At 37.4% G+C, this 16,786-nt stretch overlaps 1 protein-coding gene across 8 annotated transcripts in view; it reads right to left on the bottom strand.

Moving 5' to 3' along the window:
* IKZF1 (IKAROS family zinc finger 1) overlaps nucleotides 1-16,786 on the bottom strand; it is a 70,055-nt gene that overhangs the window by 9,922 nt on the left and 43,347 nt on the right. For 6 of the 8 annotated variants that reach the window (XM_039714866.1, XM_039714865.1, XM_039714864.1 and 3 more), the window contains exons 4-7: nucleotides 13,968-14,027; nucleotides 11,650-11,910; nucleotides 5,318-5,485; nucleotides 3,295-3,420 (exon numbers count right to left, since the gene is read on the bottom strand). In XM_039714866.1, the coding sequence (XP_039570800.1) occupies nucleotides 3,295-3,420; nucleotides 5,318-5,485; nucleotides 11,650-11,910; nucleotides 13,968-14,027 (615 nt within the window). The remainder of the gene's footprint in view (nucleotides 1-3,294; nucleotides 3,421-5,317; nucleotides 5,486-11,649; nucleotides 11,911-13,967; nucleotides 14,028-16,786) is intronic. The other 2 variants (XM_039714863.1, XM_039714868.1) reach the window with 2 other exon arrangements.

Raw genomic sequence — 16,786 nt, 5'->3', positions numbered from 1 at the left:
CAGGACCCATTACTCTGGTACCTGGGTGTTTCTCAATAGCTGAGAACACATCGTAGCAATCCAGTATTATTCTGAGAATATACCACAGCCATAAAAGATGATTGTAAAAATTTTGTTGTTCCTGAAATATATGAAATCAGCTCTGAGGGATAACTGCGAGGAACAGGTGAAGTTTCCTATTTAATAGTGCCCTGCAACCAAATAGAGGAGTACACAACTGGTTCTTGAGTCCCTGCTGCAGCAGTGCACACTGCAGTGACAGTGATAGTGACAATGAAAATGCCAGTGCCAATAACAGCTACACGGAGTTTCACTGAATTTTGTTCCAGCCCCATAAGACACTTAAGATTGTGACCAGTGCAGGAAATTAGAAGAATTTAGTCATGAAGGTGCAGAAAACTAAAGGGTGTTTATGGTACATAGCCATCATTGAACAAGCACACAGCAGCATTTTGTGCTGACCAAGTCTTCCAGGTACCATCTCAGGAAGAGTCGTACAGAGAATGTTTTAAGGCATACATTCAACAGGGACATGAAAGACTGAATATTTAGTTAAAAGTTGAAATGATCAAGAAATATCTGTTTAGGATATAATAACATTTCTTTTCTAATCAGTCCAAGAGAGGGTGAGTCATGTATTTAACAGTCAAACTTTCAAACTTCTAAAACTGTTATTAAAAAAGAGGGCAAATTGAATAATGTACTAATCCCCAGCACTTGCAACTGAAACTCTCTGAAATCTGCTATCAAATGAATAACTATTTCTCTATAATTTGGTGTCTGTAAAGTGGAAAAAAAGTAATTTAATCTTTTCAAACAAAAATTCCCAGTGACTGAAGAACTGTAATTGGCCCTTTAAAAACTTCATAAACTATTTCTCCTACTGTTTTATTTAAGCCTGGTAAGACTTCAGCACACTTCCACTCAACTTAAATGCAAAACTACAAGTAATATCTCTAAGAGAAGAACTTCATGTGGACAGTGAGATTATAGTCCTCTAAAACAAGAATTTTGCTATTAAATTAATCAGGTTCCAATTTTGTGTTATATATCCTTCTCTTAAAGAGAGAAAACAAAACTTAAAAATGTAGGTACAATCTCTGGTTCCACTTCTTACTCCCTTTTACTCTATATTTTCCTTATTTAAGTTCTTTCTCAATTACATTTTTTAAATTTCCAAGCTGAAGGAAAACTTCTACAAGTTTAGGTTCTTTCTACTGATATTTTTCCTGTGCATTCTGCCAAAAGTATTTTAAAAATCCTGTAAAAAGCAATCTTGTTGTGGCAGAATGTCAAATCAGATGGTCTAGCAGGTATTTTTATTCCAATTTTTTGAATTTATTTTTAAGGCTGGGGGAAAATAGGGGGCCTGAATAATGGCCCTAACAGATCCACATCACCTTGACATAGTTTAAGAACAGTGATATTATAGCTGCTTGCTTTTCCAGATATATCATAGAATACAGTAAAAGTCACAGGATATCCACTAATTCTCAACTGTTTTTTCTACATTTTCATTATGTAAAATACTAGGAAAAATGCAGGAAAGTTTCATTTTTTAGAACTATATAGAATTGATTTTTTAATTGAGGACTAAATTTCTTTAAGGGTGGAGTCTTTGGCTGAATATGAGGTTTAAACCCTTTAGTTAATTTAATTTTTTTCTAATTTGCAAAAGCAGTCCTATAATGTCAAATATGGAATATAGAAGAATACAAGAAGATGTATATATATTTTATATATATATATATATATATATATAATGTATATGCAAGAAGAAGTGATTCTTCCAAAACATTAATTAATTCCTTAAGTTTTCATCCCACAGAGTTATTAGATATTTAGTTGTAAGCTAGTGCAAACTCTCCTTTCAGGATTTGATATCAACAAGCATCAGTCTCTAAAAATGTTTTATTTCTTATTAAAGTTTATGATTCCTGATATCACTTTCATCTTACTAAGACTTTCGTAATAGTTCAGCTACTCATTCACACAGATTTTCAAATGCAGTGTGCAGACACTTAAATCCATATGCTAGACACTGAAGACTGAAATCCCAAACCAGAATATTTGCTTCTGAATCCTGTCATCTCTTTGAGAAATAAGTATTTCTTCTCACTGCGTATTATTCCATTGAGGTTTTCTATTCATTTATTCTGCAGCCCCTCAATAAAATTAGAAGGGGCACTGCTCTAACATGCTGCCTGCAGAAGCATCTCAGCTGTATTTACTGCTATCATTATGTGCATATACTTTACATTATTTGATAGCATGTAAAAACATATTCAGGTTCTGTACAGATAAAAAATATTAAATGAAGCATCATTGCAAAAAGGGCAGACAGAACATTCCATTTTTTGTCATTTGACAAACTAAATAACATACACTGACAGGATTAAAAAGGTGTGCAGAACTGGAACTTACTGGCTGGGTTTAAACTCCACCATAGAAGCTGGATCTTCTCCATCTAAAACTGTACATGCAAGAGGACTTTGTATGGCTAATTACTGTGATCAGTACCTTACAGATCTTCTGTATTTTTGTTAAAAAATATAATCCAAGCCCCAATATCTGCTTGCTCTCTTTCTGGGTATAGTTTTTTGATACTCTCCAAGAAATGGACTTTACCTTCATCATTACCCTAGTCTCAACACAGGTCCTTACCTCCCTCCAGTTTTCTTTCAAAGGCAAGCTTGGGAAGAAGGTTGTCAACAAATTATTAGCCATTCTGGACTGTCTCAAGTCAAACTTCCTAAATTAAATATCTCTGGCTTTATCTCCTCTTGCTTGGCAGAGTGAGATCAAAGCCAGATATCTCATCCTTGTTAGATGAGTTGCTCCCAGTGGTCAAGTAAGCCCTTTAAGCCGTGCCTGAGAAGGGGAGGAGATGTGGAGTGCAGAAAACTCTGTAGCACCAACTAGAACACTGGAATCAAGTCTTTATTAAAAATACATCCATAAGTGTATTGCAACATAGGCCTCCAAGAGAAGGCAGTGAGGTGATGTAGCCGTATTGTCTTGGCATGACAAACTGATGTTTTCCAGGACTTGCAAGTGTTTTGCTACATGTATGAATTGTACTTTGGCATTTTATTGGAGCTAAAAAAAGCGAAAAAACAGATAAAAATATTTATCAAATAAAGAATAAATCCAGACACAGTATCATCCATGTGGGGGATGTGTGTGACTGTCCAAAGCAAAAGTTGCCACAAATGGTACTACTAATTCTTTTGCACTCCTTTCTCTGCATTTATGACAGGACAGCAGTATTCACCAAATAGACACTTTTATTACCTGGATAGATGCTGCTTGAGAGATTCATGGTTTGAAGGTAGTTGTGGCAGCGTTCTTTATGTTCTTCCAAAGAGCTGCGCTGCTTGTAACTGCGACCACAGTATCCACACTTATGGGGTTTGCCAACTGGAGAAAACACAATTCATTATGAGATTCAGATGAGGCATTCAACAGCATATTAACAATGGTAAGGACAAGAGATAAAAAGCCCACCCCAAAAATAAAGCCATGCTGTGGTGAAGGAAGTTTTTGTCAATTTAAAAATCTAAGTGAAAAATTAATGGAAAACTGTTTGTATATCTTTACATTAACAGGCCAATTCTATGGGTGCTGCAAACTGATTTTAGATGATTCAGGTCAGATAAAGACTGTGATATTAAATCTTTAAAAACAGCATCTACACAGATTAGGAAGTGAGACACCTTCAAAGGTCTGGGAGCAGTCTCTATAGTGTCCAGTCACACAGAGACTGCCAGTGGATGAACTGGTGGTGTAGGTAGGGTACTTGCTTGGCTCGAGGTCAGTTCTGGTGTCAACAGAACCAGCTCAACTCTTTTAAGACAATTTTAGATTTTGCATGTTTTCTGCTTCTGGAAATTCAAGATAAATGGCATGACAATTTATTTTCTGTATTACACCAATCTGGATCTAGCTGTTTCTAGGAATTTTTCACCAACAATACTTTTCTGTGTACTTCTGGACTTGAATTTTTTTGTCTTAACATGATAAGACTATCACTTTATACGTGATTTCACAATTTTAGATAGCTACACAGTTTAATTTCTGAATTTTATTTACAGATTCTTAGGTGAAAATCAGATTCAGACATCCAACTTGTTTTATAATGTATTGGTGCCAATTTGCCAGTTGTAGGAACTAATCATTATCTATAATTTAGGCATTGTCTATTTAACTACGGAATCTTCAGGGTTTACCAAGAGTGTCTAGGTGAGATTTCATATATATGCATACATGAAAACTATGTTTCAAATTGTGCATTCATGAAAATCAATAAGAATGAGGGAGTGGGAGGAAAATACTATTTAAAATATGTGCCTTCCTTAATCAGGGTGGGAAAAAACAGGACAAACAGAAATTATTTTGGAAATCTAAGGATTTTATTACTCAATACCTGTGCTAGAGAAGAATTTACCTAATTTTTTTGTAGCACAAAAATATCACTTTGAGAGCTCCCTTTCTGCCACCCAGAACCCAAAACCAACTTTCACAAGTAACGTTACCAGTGTCAATTCCAGCAATGTGTATTGGAGATCTCCCATCCAAATAGCAATTTGCATTTGCAGCTTAGCTTGGGGAACTAGATGAGATGGCACTCTGCTTTTAAAGGCACTTTAAATGTGCTAAATTTGTTTTACTTCACAGAAGGTATATGACTGTGGCTTCTGTCAAACAATGAGAGGTTCATGGTAATGGGAAAGTGCAGCTATTCAAAAATATTTATTCATATCTCTATGTTGTCTGTTGTCTGTCAGTGTCTGTTGAGACAGACACTGAAAAACTCCATGAGTGTCCTCTTTTGTGGAAGATGATTATCTTTCTTTCTCCCACCCTCTGCCTTGTCCCCAGTCTCTCTTTCAAAGTACTTGCATTAGCAACGTGCAACAAATAATTCCTGCTAAATACTAGCAGTATTCACTCCTTAGGCTGAAGATGAATACAAGACTGTGTTTCAACTTTATATTATCTCTAACCCTAAAACATTCATCAACTTAAGTCAAGTTCATACTTCCATGAAATGGATTACTCACACGGGGCTCATAAGATGAAACTCTAATACAGAAACTTTGAATCAGCCAAGAAGTATGGGAAAAAACCCAGTTCTTCTGGTGAAGGGTCGTGAGTGTGAGGTGTGTTTAGTCATTTCTTTGCTGCTAACACGCTGTGGCCAGCTCACAGTTTGGTTAACCCCAAGATGGGGCTACTCAGGGTGAGAAGAGCTTTCGAGATTGGTGGCCACCCCCATCTCTTCAGCAGGTAAGGTTATTCCCAAGCCTTCACTTACCAGAGTGAGTCCTCAGGTGTCCCGTGAGGGCATCCCTGCGGCGGCAAGCGTAGTTACACAGGTGACACTTGAAGGGCTTTTCACCTGAGTGCAGCTTTATGTGGCGCAGGAGGTTGCCCTTCTGGGTAAAGGAGGCTCCACACTGATTGCACTGGAAAGGGCGTTCTCCTATGGGAAGAAGGAGAAAATATGTGAGAACAAAAAAATTTTATGTGGTAACAAGAGAAAGATTTCAGGAAGAAAGTTGTTTTCTCACTGCTGCTCTGTGACTTCCACCGGCTGCAGGTTTGATATAACATGAGGCTTTCAGACTAAACCTGCCAGTTTCTTAATGCTTCACTGGCTGGGTCAATTTGATCTGAAAATCTAATTTTTTTTTTCTAAATCAGAATGGCACATCACAATGCAAATTCAAACTCATTTAAATAAAGTGACTGCAACATTTTGTGTTGAAGAGCCACTCTTCCTGATCAGCAGTTTTGGAATAAACCAATATCCAATTTTGCATGTTGTGGCATTTGGTGGGGTTTTTAATGTGGCTTTTTTCAAAGGGTCTTTAAAATATGCCACTGAAGCAGCAAAATAAAAAGGAAACTCATTAAAAATGCATTTCAGGATCACAAGTTCATTTCAGCGTTACATTCTTATATTTAAATGAAAGGCACTTCATTATAACAGTTATAATAACTTCTTTTCATTTACATTTTCCCTGTATTTTCCCTTTCAATTTCTTCTCCATTACCTGTCTGTCCCTAAGCAGCCAAATCAGGAAAGAGACAGAGAAAAGAGAGAAAGCTAGAGAGTAAAATCACAGAAGTTAAGACAGTGCAAAGGAAGCTCTGTACTTCTATGTCTAAGTCCCAACCCTTCTATAGGTAAGGTATGAACAGAGGAGCTGCACAAACAGGCTCTGATAGTTTACACTTAGGACAGATATGGAAAAACTTGAAGAGATGCAGCCTTGATTTGTCTAAACTGGTGCCTGTTATCAAGGAAGTGAATCAAAGCCTTTGCAAAAATTAATATGGCTGCTGTTGCTTTTTAGTGTTGCTTAAAATCAGCATACTTAATTAGTTTGGGATTTTTTTGATTTTTTTTCCTGTATTTTTTAAAATTTAAGATTGAGGAGGACTTTCCTGAAATCACTGGAAAAAAATATTTCCAGTTTTACCAGATTACAAAAGAAAAATTATATGTAAGAGCATTCTATCAGCAAGAACTCCTCCTGTATGCCTGTTTCTGTATAGTCCTCAACTAAGTCAAACTAGCCTTTAAAAGACATTTGTTGACTTTTGTTTCTCTTAGGCATCAGTTCAATCTGTTGTAGTAATTATAGTGCATCAACATTAGAAAGAGCCCAAAGATGACCTGTTCTTAGTTATATTTTTTTTTGTGCAACAATAACATTGTATTTAATATTTCAGTGCTGAAGTTAACATACTAAAAGAAAGAAAAACAAAAACAATTTCTTCCTTCTCTCTCACTTAAACATCATATATTATTTTGGATGCCTAGGATGACCTTTTATGTCCATATACGAGCAGCATAATAATTTTTGACTTCTGGGTAATGCACCAGAACAGCTGAAGATCAATTAGACAGTGGCACTGTCCCAGCCCAAAAACATGAAATCTCTGCCATCAGGGCTGGCAGCTTTAGCATTCAGCAAACACCAAATGAATCCCCTCTATGGCAAGACACTTTCATTGGTCAGTTTCAAGTGCAGCAACACAGTGCCTGTAAAGCCAAATGAGCTCACTTTCTTTGTCTGTCAAGTAGCTCTGTTCAGCTAAACTATACCTGCATCTGATTCAGCTAGGGTGACATACACATGCAAAAATGCCAGCATAAGCCTTACAGGACCTTGAAATGTACTTCATAAGCCATGCATGGTATGGTTAGGGAGAAGAGAAAAAAACTAAGTGTCTCTCTACTTAACTTCTTAATCTTTGGGGCCGTTACTCAGTGCAGAAAGTGTTTTTCAGAAATGGACCGAAACAGTAAATGGAAGAAGTCAGCTCAGCAAGGAGGACATATTCAGAAGAAATAGTTAATTCTTACTAAGCAGTTTTTTAGCATTCATTTCTGTTATTTTTACTCAGAGGACTGTAAGAAGACAAAACAAGAATCATAAAAGTACTCCAGGAATTAAATGTAAAGCAAAGTAAGAATGCAATGTATCTCTAGCCTACAGCTCTCCCAATCACAGGGTGAAGATTTGTACTAGGCAGAAAAGATGGGTGGAGCATTTCAAACAACACTGCTGCATTCCCAATACTTCTACAGAACTTGGAGTGGGATCAGATGTAAGGAAGCCTTAACTTATATTGCTGTAGAAGGAGAACGACATTGTCACCAAAAGACCCTGAAGCTCAATGTAGCTTGGCTGGCCCTCAGCTAACTGTGCTACAATTACTGGGGTGAGGAATGCCTCCTTTATTGAGATCAACAAAACTCCCAGACCTGTCAGGATGCTGACAGCCACTGATGGAATGTTACTGGGCGTGGTGATACCTCCAAAAATGAGGATGGAAAAGGATGGAAAGAAAAAAATACGTAATGACTGTTTTTTTTCTATACAGTGTATTGGTTTTTCGAGGTCTGAGCAGTACATACCTGTCCTGGGCATGTAGTCATGACCAAATACAGGCCCAGGAACAAAAACTGCAATGGGACCCTGAATTCAATCAACCATTATCACCACTGCAGTGATTTGCAAGCCTTAGTAGGAGCTTGGGCCCTGGACCACTTATTCAGTGAAGAATACTTATAAACTTAATTAAAATATTTCTAATTTCTTAAACAATGACAAGATCACCTAACACTCAGAGACCTACAGAGCTCTCTTTCTAAATAAATTTGAGACATTCAGAACCAAGTAACAAGATGTAAGTGAACTAACTGTTGACTTAACTTAGTGTACATATGAGGCAATATATACATGTCTGCACACACATACACAGATATGCATGAATATGCAGATATATACACAGTGAGCAAGGGAACACTGAATATACCCTGAAGTTTCAGCATCAGGGAACAAGAATTCCTTTCTCCACTCAAGATCTCCTTTTTCTTAAACATCAAGCAAGACAGTGACAAGATGAAGGAAATGAATGTGATTTCTAATTTCTTAAACAATGACAAGATCACCTAACACTCAGAGACCTACAGAGCTCTCTTTCTAAATAAATTTGAGACATTCAGAACCAAGTAACAAGATGTAAGTGAACTAACTGTTGACTTAACTTAGTGTACATATGAGGCAATATATACATGTCTGCACACACATACACAGATATGCATGAATATGCAGATATATACACAGTGAGCAAGGGAACACTGAATATACCCTGAAGTTTCAGCATCAGGGAACAAGAATTCCTTTCTCCACTCAAGATCTCCTTTTTCTTAAACATCAAGTTTAAGTGACAAGATGGAGGAAATGAATGTGCTAAAAGGGAAGGAGCGGGAGAAGAGTTGGGCATCTGTGAGTTGGGATTTGCTCTGCAGCTGTAAGCAACAGGTAAGGTGCTAGGAAGCAGTCAGTGCTGTACAGCTGCCTGCAGACAGGAGAGGGCAGAAATGTCAGGTGCTGCTCCGCATATCTGCACTTGGCAGGTGTATTCATTAAAAACAATTACGTCTTTTATCAGGTCAGGCAGTCATTTTATTTTGGCACTTTAGTGTGCTAGAGTTTTGTTCACTTATCAAATATTTATTTAAGAAAACCTCACTGCATATTCAGGTTTTACATGAATTAGCAGCAAAGTAATTCATTTGTGAGGCTTATTCCTTCACCAGACATGTATTGAAATGGGCTTCAGCAGAGTCAGTTAAATGTCTGTAATAGTATATCCCATTTCGACTTTAATTTTCACAGCACAGCTGAAAGGAAAAGCAGTCACCACTGTTTCCCCATGACATCCCTTTAATTTAAACTACCAGCTCTGAACTTCCACTCCTTTGCCAGCCCTTGAAAAACTACCTGAGCTCATTCAAAGAGGCGGCTCAGGAGAGAAGCTGAGGATGAGACGAGAAGGAAAGCAAAGGCATTCGTTCCATGGAAGGACCCAGGGACAAAACTTCCCACCCTTTTATTTTATTGAGTGTAAAAGAAGAGGGTTGTCCTGAGCAAAGTGCCTCTTGTGGAGTGCTTCCACTGTAGGCTTGAACTATATTCCCTTATTAAAAAGAGTGTCTAGTTGGCAAGGCAAGAGCTCTGCGAAGGGCGAAGAAGGCTTCATGTGACAATCTTTGTGTGGTAGCACCCCAAGAACCCTTGGCAGGTAAATGGGTCTCTCTGCCAGGCAAGCAGTTTGGGGAGCTGAAGGTCTGTGGGGAGGCACCCAGTGAGGTGGCCCCTGGGGATATTGTCACAGGGACCAGGCAGCCCACCTCATGCTCAGAGACAGCACGCTGGGTACCAAGGATCTCATTAGAAACAAAGGCAGCTGTGCCCATCACCTCCCTAAAGTCAGGTGTGTTCTCACACAGGCCTTTTAGTCCTGGTGCAAACACTGCCAAGGACCCTTAGGGACCTGAAACAGCCCCTCTGATCCAGAAACAGTGGGGGTTTTTAACAAAAGAGCAGTCTGCTTATACAAGCACAAAAACTTCTACCTCTAAGTGCATTTCAAGTTGCAACATGTTGTTTCAACCACTACAGCATCCTCTTCATCCCATGGGTTGCACATACAAGTAATTTTATGTGTTCATTTCATCAATTTTTAAAGGACCGTACTGAAACAGCCCCTCTGATCCAGCAACAGTGGGGGTTTTTTAACAAAAGAGCAGTCTGCTTATACAAGCACAAAAACTTCTACCTCTAAGTGCATTTCAAGTTGCAACATGTTGTTTCAACCACTACAGCATCCTCTTCGTCCCATGGGTTGCACATACAAGTCATTTTATCAATTTTTGAAGGACCGTATTGTAAAAGTGGAAAGGAAAGGAAAGGAAAGGAAAGGAAAGGAAAGGAAACCATGAAGTACTTTGTTATATCTTGGAAGTAGGCTACAGCCTCTCTTCTGAGTACTAGTTGTGACTTTTCCAACAATTGTCTGCTCTTCTGTGACAGAGGGATTTATCACATAGAATTGAAGAGTACTTTGAAGCAGGCAACGTAACAGCATTGCTTCTGAACGTGGCTAACCCATGTTACACTAACAGATTGCACGCTTCCATAGCTTGAGCAGGCACAGTTCCTGTGACAGATAGTAACACTGAGGGCAATGGAACACACTGTGGGGCTTTTCATGAATCCTCTTCATTTTAACTCTGAAAGCATTTTGTTAATCTCACTACTTAGTAATTCTGGGAAAGTTATTTAAGCAGGACTGTGAGGATATGGAGGAAGAAAGTATTCATGTGTTTATTGGCACAACTTTTTCAGTCAAATGTAACTATAAGACAGATCAATTCTTACCTTAAAAATATTTTAAAATTCCCTCTCATTGCAATATTCATGTAAAAATGCCAAATCCCAAATTTATTTTTAAAGCAATTGCTGTGAAATAACAGTACACTTCGGTTCTTCTCTTTTAGCTATGAATGACATTAAAGTTTAGATTGGAAGCCTAATTTTTAGACATCTTATATTAGGCAAGGTGAGACTTACTCTTTACTTTTTCATTTTTTTTCAGCATCTTCGTCTTTGGCCCTTTTTGAGACTAATCAAAATTAGACAATTGATAAAAAGAATATTCACAGCACTATATAATGAAAAGCCATCCCTATGGAACACAAAACCTTTACGTCTCTTTTAGTGCCCCAGTGGAAACACTTTAGTGCACATTTGACCTGTGACAATACTTGTTTTTACTTAATGAAATACTGGACATGAAATGTAAGTATTTTTTGACTAAGTCTGTCAATACAGTTGTTTTAATAAGTATTTTTCCAATCACTTTTATAATCACTGATCCATAATGAGCTTTGCTGTTTTGTTGGAAACATTACAACTGGGTTAATTTCAGAGTTAGCTACAAATGGGTTTTTCTTCATTAGTTCTAAGAAATTTCTTAGAAATTAAACAAGACTTCTTTACTTTTCTTTTACATTTGATTTTTCAATATTTATTTATTTATTTATTTATTTTTTGTTTCAAATCAAACAAACAGCACAATTTCTAGTCCAATAGATGGACTTCCATGAAGAAGTTTCAATTGCAGGCTAAAAGGATGTACTAAAATAACTGAGTTCCAAAGGCTCACCACTGCTGCATTACCTTAGAAGAGGCAATTCCATGTGCATGATACAGAATATAAGTCTTATTTACTAATATGTGGCCAGTTCTTGTCAATTACAGGAAAAACTATGTCAGGCCTTACCAGTGTGGCTTCGTTTGTGAACCATGAGCACATTGGGACCGATGCAAATTATCCCACAGATATCACATTTTAGCTTTCCGTTAGGAAGTCGAATGCCTCCAACTCCTGACAAAGCCTTGCTGCCTGGGCCATTGTGTGAGCCATTCATTTTCTCTCCTGCGGCATCAAGCATTCGTAAATCCTCTGCACATTCTTCCCCATTCATTTCACAGGCACGCCCATTCTCTTCATCACTCTGAGTCTCTATTTTAATATTACCAGCTGAAAGAAACAATACAGGATGCCACTCAGTTTGGTTACAGAACAAATAATGTGGCAAAGAAACAATCACATGAAAGGAGTTAACTTCTAAACAGAAGGTACAATATCACTAAATAACAAATGCTGTGACCTCAACTATAATTCTACGGGCAATGTGATGTGTTTGTAACACATGGAGCAATGAACAGTGAATATCAGTAAAACAAATACAAGGCATCCAGGGAGCTTAGAACCCAAACAATATTACAAGTCTGTTTCTCTGTTGCCTTGAGATTTTTGCATTTCTAGCTTTCATTCTGACAATCAGACTAATTGGAATGAAAGTTAAAGTTAAGCCACCTCATAGAGATTTGTCCAAAACAATTGTCAAAGTAAGTAACTCAACTCAATGGATACAAATGAACAGAAAATGCAACATTCTCCACTTGGCAGGAAGATTCCAAGGGTTGTACTGATTCCAAATTTTTGGTTTGCAGTTCTATAGGATGAGCAACAATAATGGGAAAGCAGAGTACAAACACTGATAAAGAAAGCAGGGTAGAGAAGGATGGAAGGAAGAATTTAAGGAAATTATAAGAGTGACAGTTGTGTTTCTAGGACAGCAAGATTAGGATTGCTGAGTAATTGGAGATGATTACTAGAATCAAAAGTCATGATTAAAAACCAATTAAAAAATGGGAAAACCATTACGACTTTAGTGGATAAATGCTTTACATTGTAATCCCATAAGTGGCAACTTCTTGCAGCCAGAATGAGAACTTAGGTGAATTTGCCATAGCCTCACAACATGAGATAACAATCGAGGCTAGTAAATTTGATGTGATATGAACACATATCATATATCAAACTTCAACATTAAGGAAAAGGGTCAAGATTCAGACAACTTCACGCTAGTATTCATTCCTCTTCTCTCCACAGGATTGCATGATGTTTCATGTAGAAAAAATAATCTTTGCTGTTATTTCCCTCTTTTCTAGTCTGGTGATTTTGGTGAAAAAAATACTTCTTCATTAGGTTGAAAAAGACCATTTTATTGCCCAAAATCTTATTTTCCATAAGAAAAGCCTCATCTACCTTCATCCCAAGCCACCCCAAAAAAAGGAGTTTACTTCAGTAGGTAGCTAAAAATATGAGGGATCTGTTTCACCCAAAAAAGTCCAGGTCTTTTCCTTCTGTGGAACAACAGTTTTATGGTAACCTTATTGAAAAGTGATGGTATAGCAATGTGATAACAAAAAGCTACAGGCAATAATTACCTCAAGAGATTGAAAGACTTTGATATTCCTTTGAAAATGAGAGGATGTCCAAGCTCTTCTCTGATACATCCTGCAACATCACAGGTGTCCCAGAAGGACTGCATGGATGTAACTGACAAGAGTATCTGATTCAAAAGCCTACTGGGAAACAAAAGCCTAAAGGTCTTCACATTTATGAATACTGCTTGACTGGACACCTTTTAAAAAGTCTACCAATCTAGGTATTTTAAAGTTTTTTCAAGTATTGCATTTTAATAGAAATCATATGCAAACCAGAATAAGTGCATATCATAAATAGCAGTTTTTCTTTAAAATGTATGTTCTAAATAGGGAAATAATTTAGTGATATACAGAAAAAATCAATGGCCAAACAATGACTTAAAAAGAGGGCATGACTGATTAAACAGAACTGATTCTGCAAATTGAACGGGCTACAACCTCATACTGCTGTTTTCACCATGGCAAATGGAAGTAATAGAAATATTTGGCTTGAGTATATGACAAGATTTTCCACAATTTACATGCATTTTTTTTCCTTTCAGTCATAAGAATAATAAATATGTATTTTTACTAAACAATTATAGGCTCCTTGCCTGCCAGGGATTTGGAGAAGGTGGCTTTTGAAGCAGATTTTCTATTACATTAAAACAAAATACACATGAACAAAACAAAAAGATCAAACTACTTAAGTGCATGCAGACAGACATACATTACTCAGAAATGAAATGACACAAGCAAAAATCATAAAAGTAGGAACTAGATGGAAATGCTCTGTAGTGAACTGAGTTTCAGTATACTTACTGGAAAAAGATTTGGGAATTATTGCATGAAAGTCCCTAAAGCCTTCTGCCCCGTATGCAGCTGCAATAAAGAAGGCAAACAGGATGCTGGTTTGTGGTACTGCTAGCAGTAAATGTAAAAGAAGATGGCACTATTGCTATAAGATAAATACCTAGGAGAAAGACAAAACTATCATCACAGAAGCAACATAAGCAGTTTAGGATGAAGGAGGAACAAGAGAAGGACAGCTGGCAGGGGAATCCTGACTCGTCTAGAACAATTCCCATTTGCGAAAATGCCCTTTTCTTCCAAAGCAGCCAACAAGTTTTATCATGTTTTCTAGAAGCTCTTGGGTATTCCCCTTGCTTGTGCAGTAATTCCTGCTGAAGTCAAGAGGAACTCTTGCTAACTCTTGCTTCAAAAGGGTCAATGCAGGCCCCTATAGTGCAGCTTCTCAGAAATAATTTTTTGCCAATATGCCCTCTTCTGTGACAGAAATTTCTTACATATCCTTGTTTCTAGCCTCTGCAGTTATAAAAAGTGAAAATGTGTTGTTTTCCTCTTAGATCTGCTAGTCTTATGCAATGGAAGAAGAGGGAGTTCAGGTTTACATATTTACGTATTTTTATTCTGTATGTTGGCATATTTTTGGTCTGTACTTCTAAGGCTTGTCCTCACAATGTATAATCAAAGAACAGTTGTCCAAATATATTATACCCTGCATATTATAAGTAGCCACATACTAATCACTATGCCATTGGGCATGCTGATACAGGTAATGCTGGAGTTCATTACTCGACATAAGCAATGACAGGGATATTGATCCAGCCCATATTCACTAAAGCTCTCCACAGCTATGTCCTAGGCTGCTACAGCTGTACTGCTCAACGTTTTGCAGACCAGGTTGAGTACCCAGGATGTGCATCTATTTGGCAGTGCAACTCATGGCAGGGCTTCAGTTCACGTGCAGAGTTCACTTTGCCAGTGAGAAATGGTGGACATTGAGGGCACCTGACTCATCCTGGGTCCTCACAGAAATTTTATCGGTCTAATTAACAAAAAAAAAATCCTTCCCTGTTCAAACTTAGTACTTGTGAATCTGTCTGCAATACAAGAACTAGTGAAAAGAGCCCCACTGATGCAGGAGACACAACAGGAGAGAGAAATCACTCCAGTAAAAATGCTAAGGACTTTTATTAAGTCTAAATAACAGGGAAGGCAGAGTATACTTTCTTTTTTTTTTTTTTTTTTTTTTTCCCTTGGAGGCTTATACTGGAAATAAAAACCATCAGTGTTTTCTGCTTTTGTGAGAGTGATTCTTGTCCCTCCCTTGTTACAGTGGAGAAATCACTTATGGAGCAACTATGATGAGAAAAATACCTGTAAACCATGTTTTTCATGTGCACTGATTAAGAATGTACTCAGACTTTATACCAGTTTCTGAAACTGTTACCCAATACAGTTTTTGCAGAAAAAAATTCTGTACGCATCCATAACTATGTACACACATATGCATTAATTAATTAGCTTTAAAATAACTCATGGTAATACTTTCTCATTGGCTCTTCTAACACCATTAAGAAATTACTCATTAATTAATTTACTTCAGTTTGGTTGGAGGTGACCTTAAAAGGCTTGGTATTTTATTCCCTTTGTACACATCACAATTCAGGGGTGTTTAATACAAACCTTTTTTTCTGTGGAAGGAGCGTAGAGTTTTTGATGTCACTGAACTGATAGATTTCCCCCACTCTTTTTTTACCTATCCAGAGTATGGAAAAATTACCCAAAAAGCAGGGCACTTGCTGGATCCCTTGTGGTCTCATGTTTACTGGAAATTTCGCTTGGGATTTTCTGAAGAGCATTTTAAATTAATGTTAAAACATCTGTTCAGTATTCTATGGCTAAAGGTGATTTACTCAAGTTTTGCAAAAAAAATAAATTGACACGTCAAAGGGGAGAGAGGTGATGATATAATTTATCACTGAAGAGCAGCATTGCTGGCTCCACATCAGACTTGGGCTGGGGCAGTCATGAGAGGAGGATGGTGTGAGAGCAGACAGCATCATGCTTCCCTGGGAAGAGCTCAGAAACATGGAGATGGAAGGGAGGCATTTTGCAATGGGTGAAAGAGTTGATAGTAAGCAGAAAGGAGAAACCAAACAGACCTCCTGGGAAACTGGACGTAGAGGGTGGCTTTCGAAGGACAGAGAAATAGGCAGCTGGAAAAAAGATGCATTGAACAATTAGTAATTTGTTTACAATCCACTGCCAATTTACCTTCTTTTTTAGCTATGAGAGGCCCTCCCAGCTGTAAAATGATTTCAGTTTTGTGAGATTTTGGCAATGGCATAGGTCTCTGTACCTGGGCAATAATTCTATTTGGAATGGGGCTTTCACCTCCCAAGTCATATTGTTCTCCAATGGGATTTTTAAAGAAGTAAAAAAGCATAAGATCTGGCTAACAAAGACATTTAAAGAGTAGCAGACAAAGACAAATCACACTGAAGCTTCTGAGGCATTTAAACAATAGAATTCTTTGATTTTTAATGGGATTTGACCTTTTATCCAAGTAAGTACTAAACAGTATCTTGTGGCATATACCTGCCTTTAAGAACTTATCCTTTAGACTTTATTTGAAAATAATCCAAATAATTTGGTTTTGTGTCATGCAATGTCTTGTTTGTACTTTGTATCCAAGAGCAGAGAGAGATTTCTCTTTGAGTGTCCGCAAATAGTTTGGGTGCCTGTAATTTTTTGTTTTCATGGCTCACTTTTTATTCCAAATCAAGTCAGAAGTGTTTTGTAGATATTAGCTGATGCTTAAATTGTAGCTTTAA

The sequence above is a fragment of the Passer montanus genome, unplaced genomic scaffold (assembly GCF_014805655.1).
Source record: "Passer montanus isolate IOZ18808 unplaced genomic scaffold, ASM1480565v1 scaffold31, whole genome shotgun sequence".
NCBI lineage: Eukaryota > Metazoa > Chordata > Aves > Passeriformes > Passeridae > Passer > Passer montanus.
This window is presented reverse-complemented; position numbering and strand designations above follow the sequence as displayed.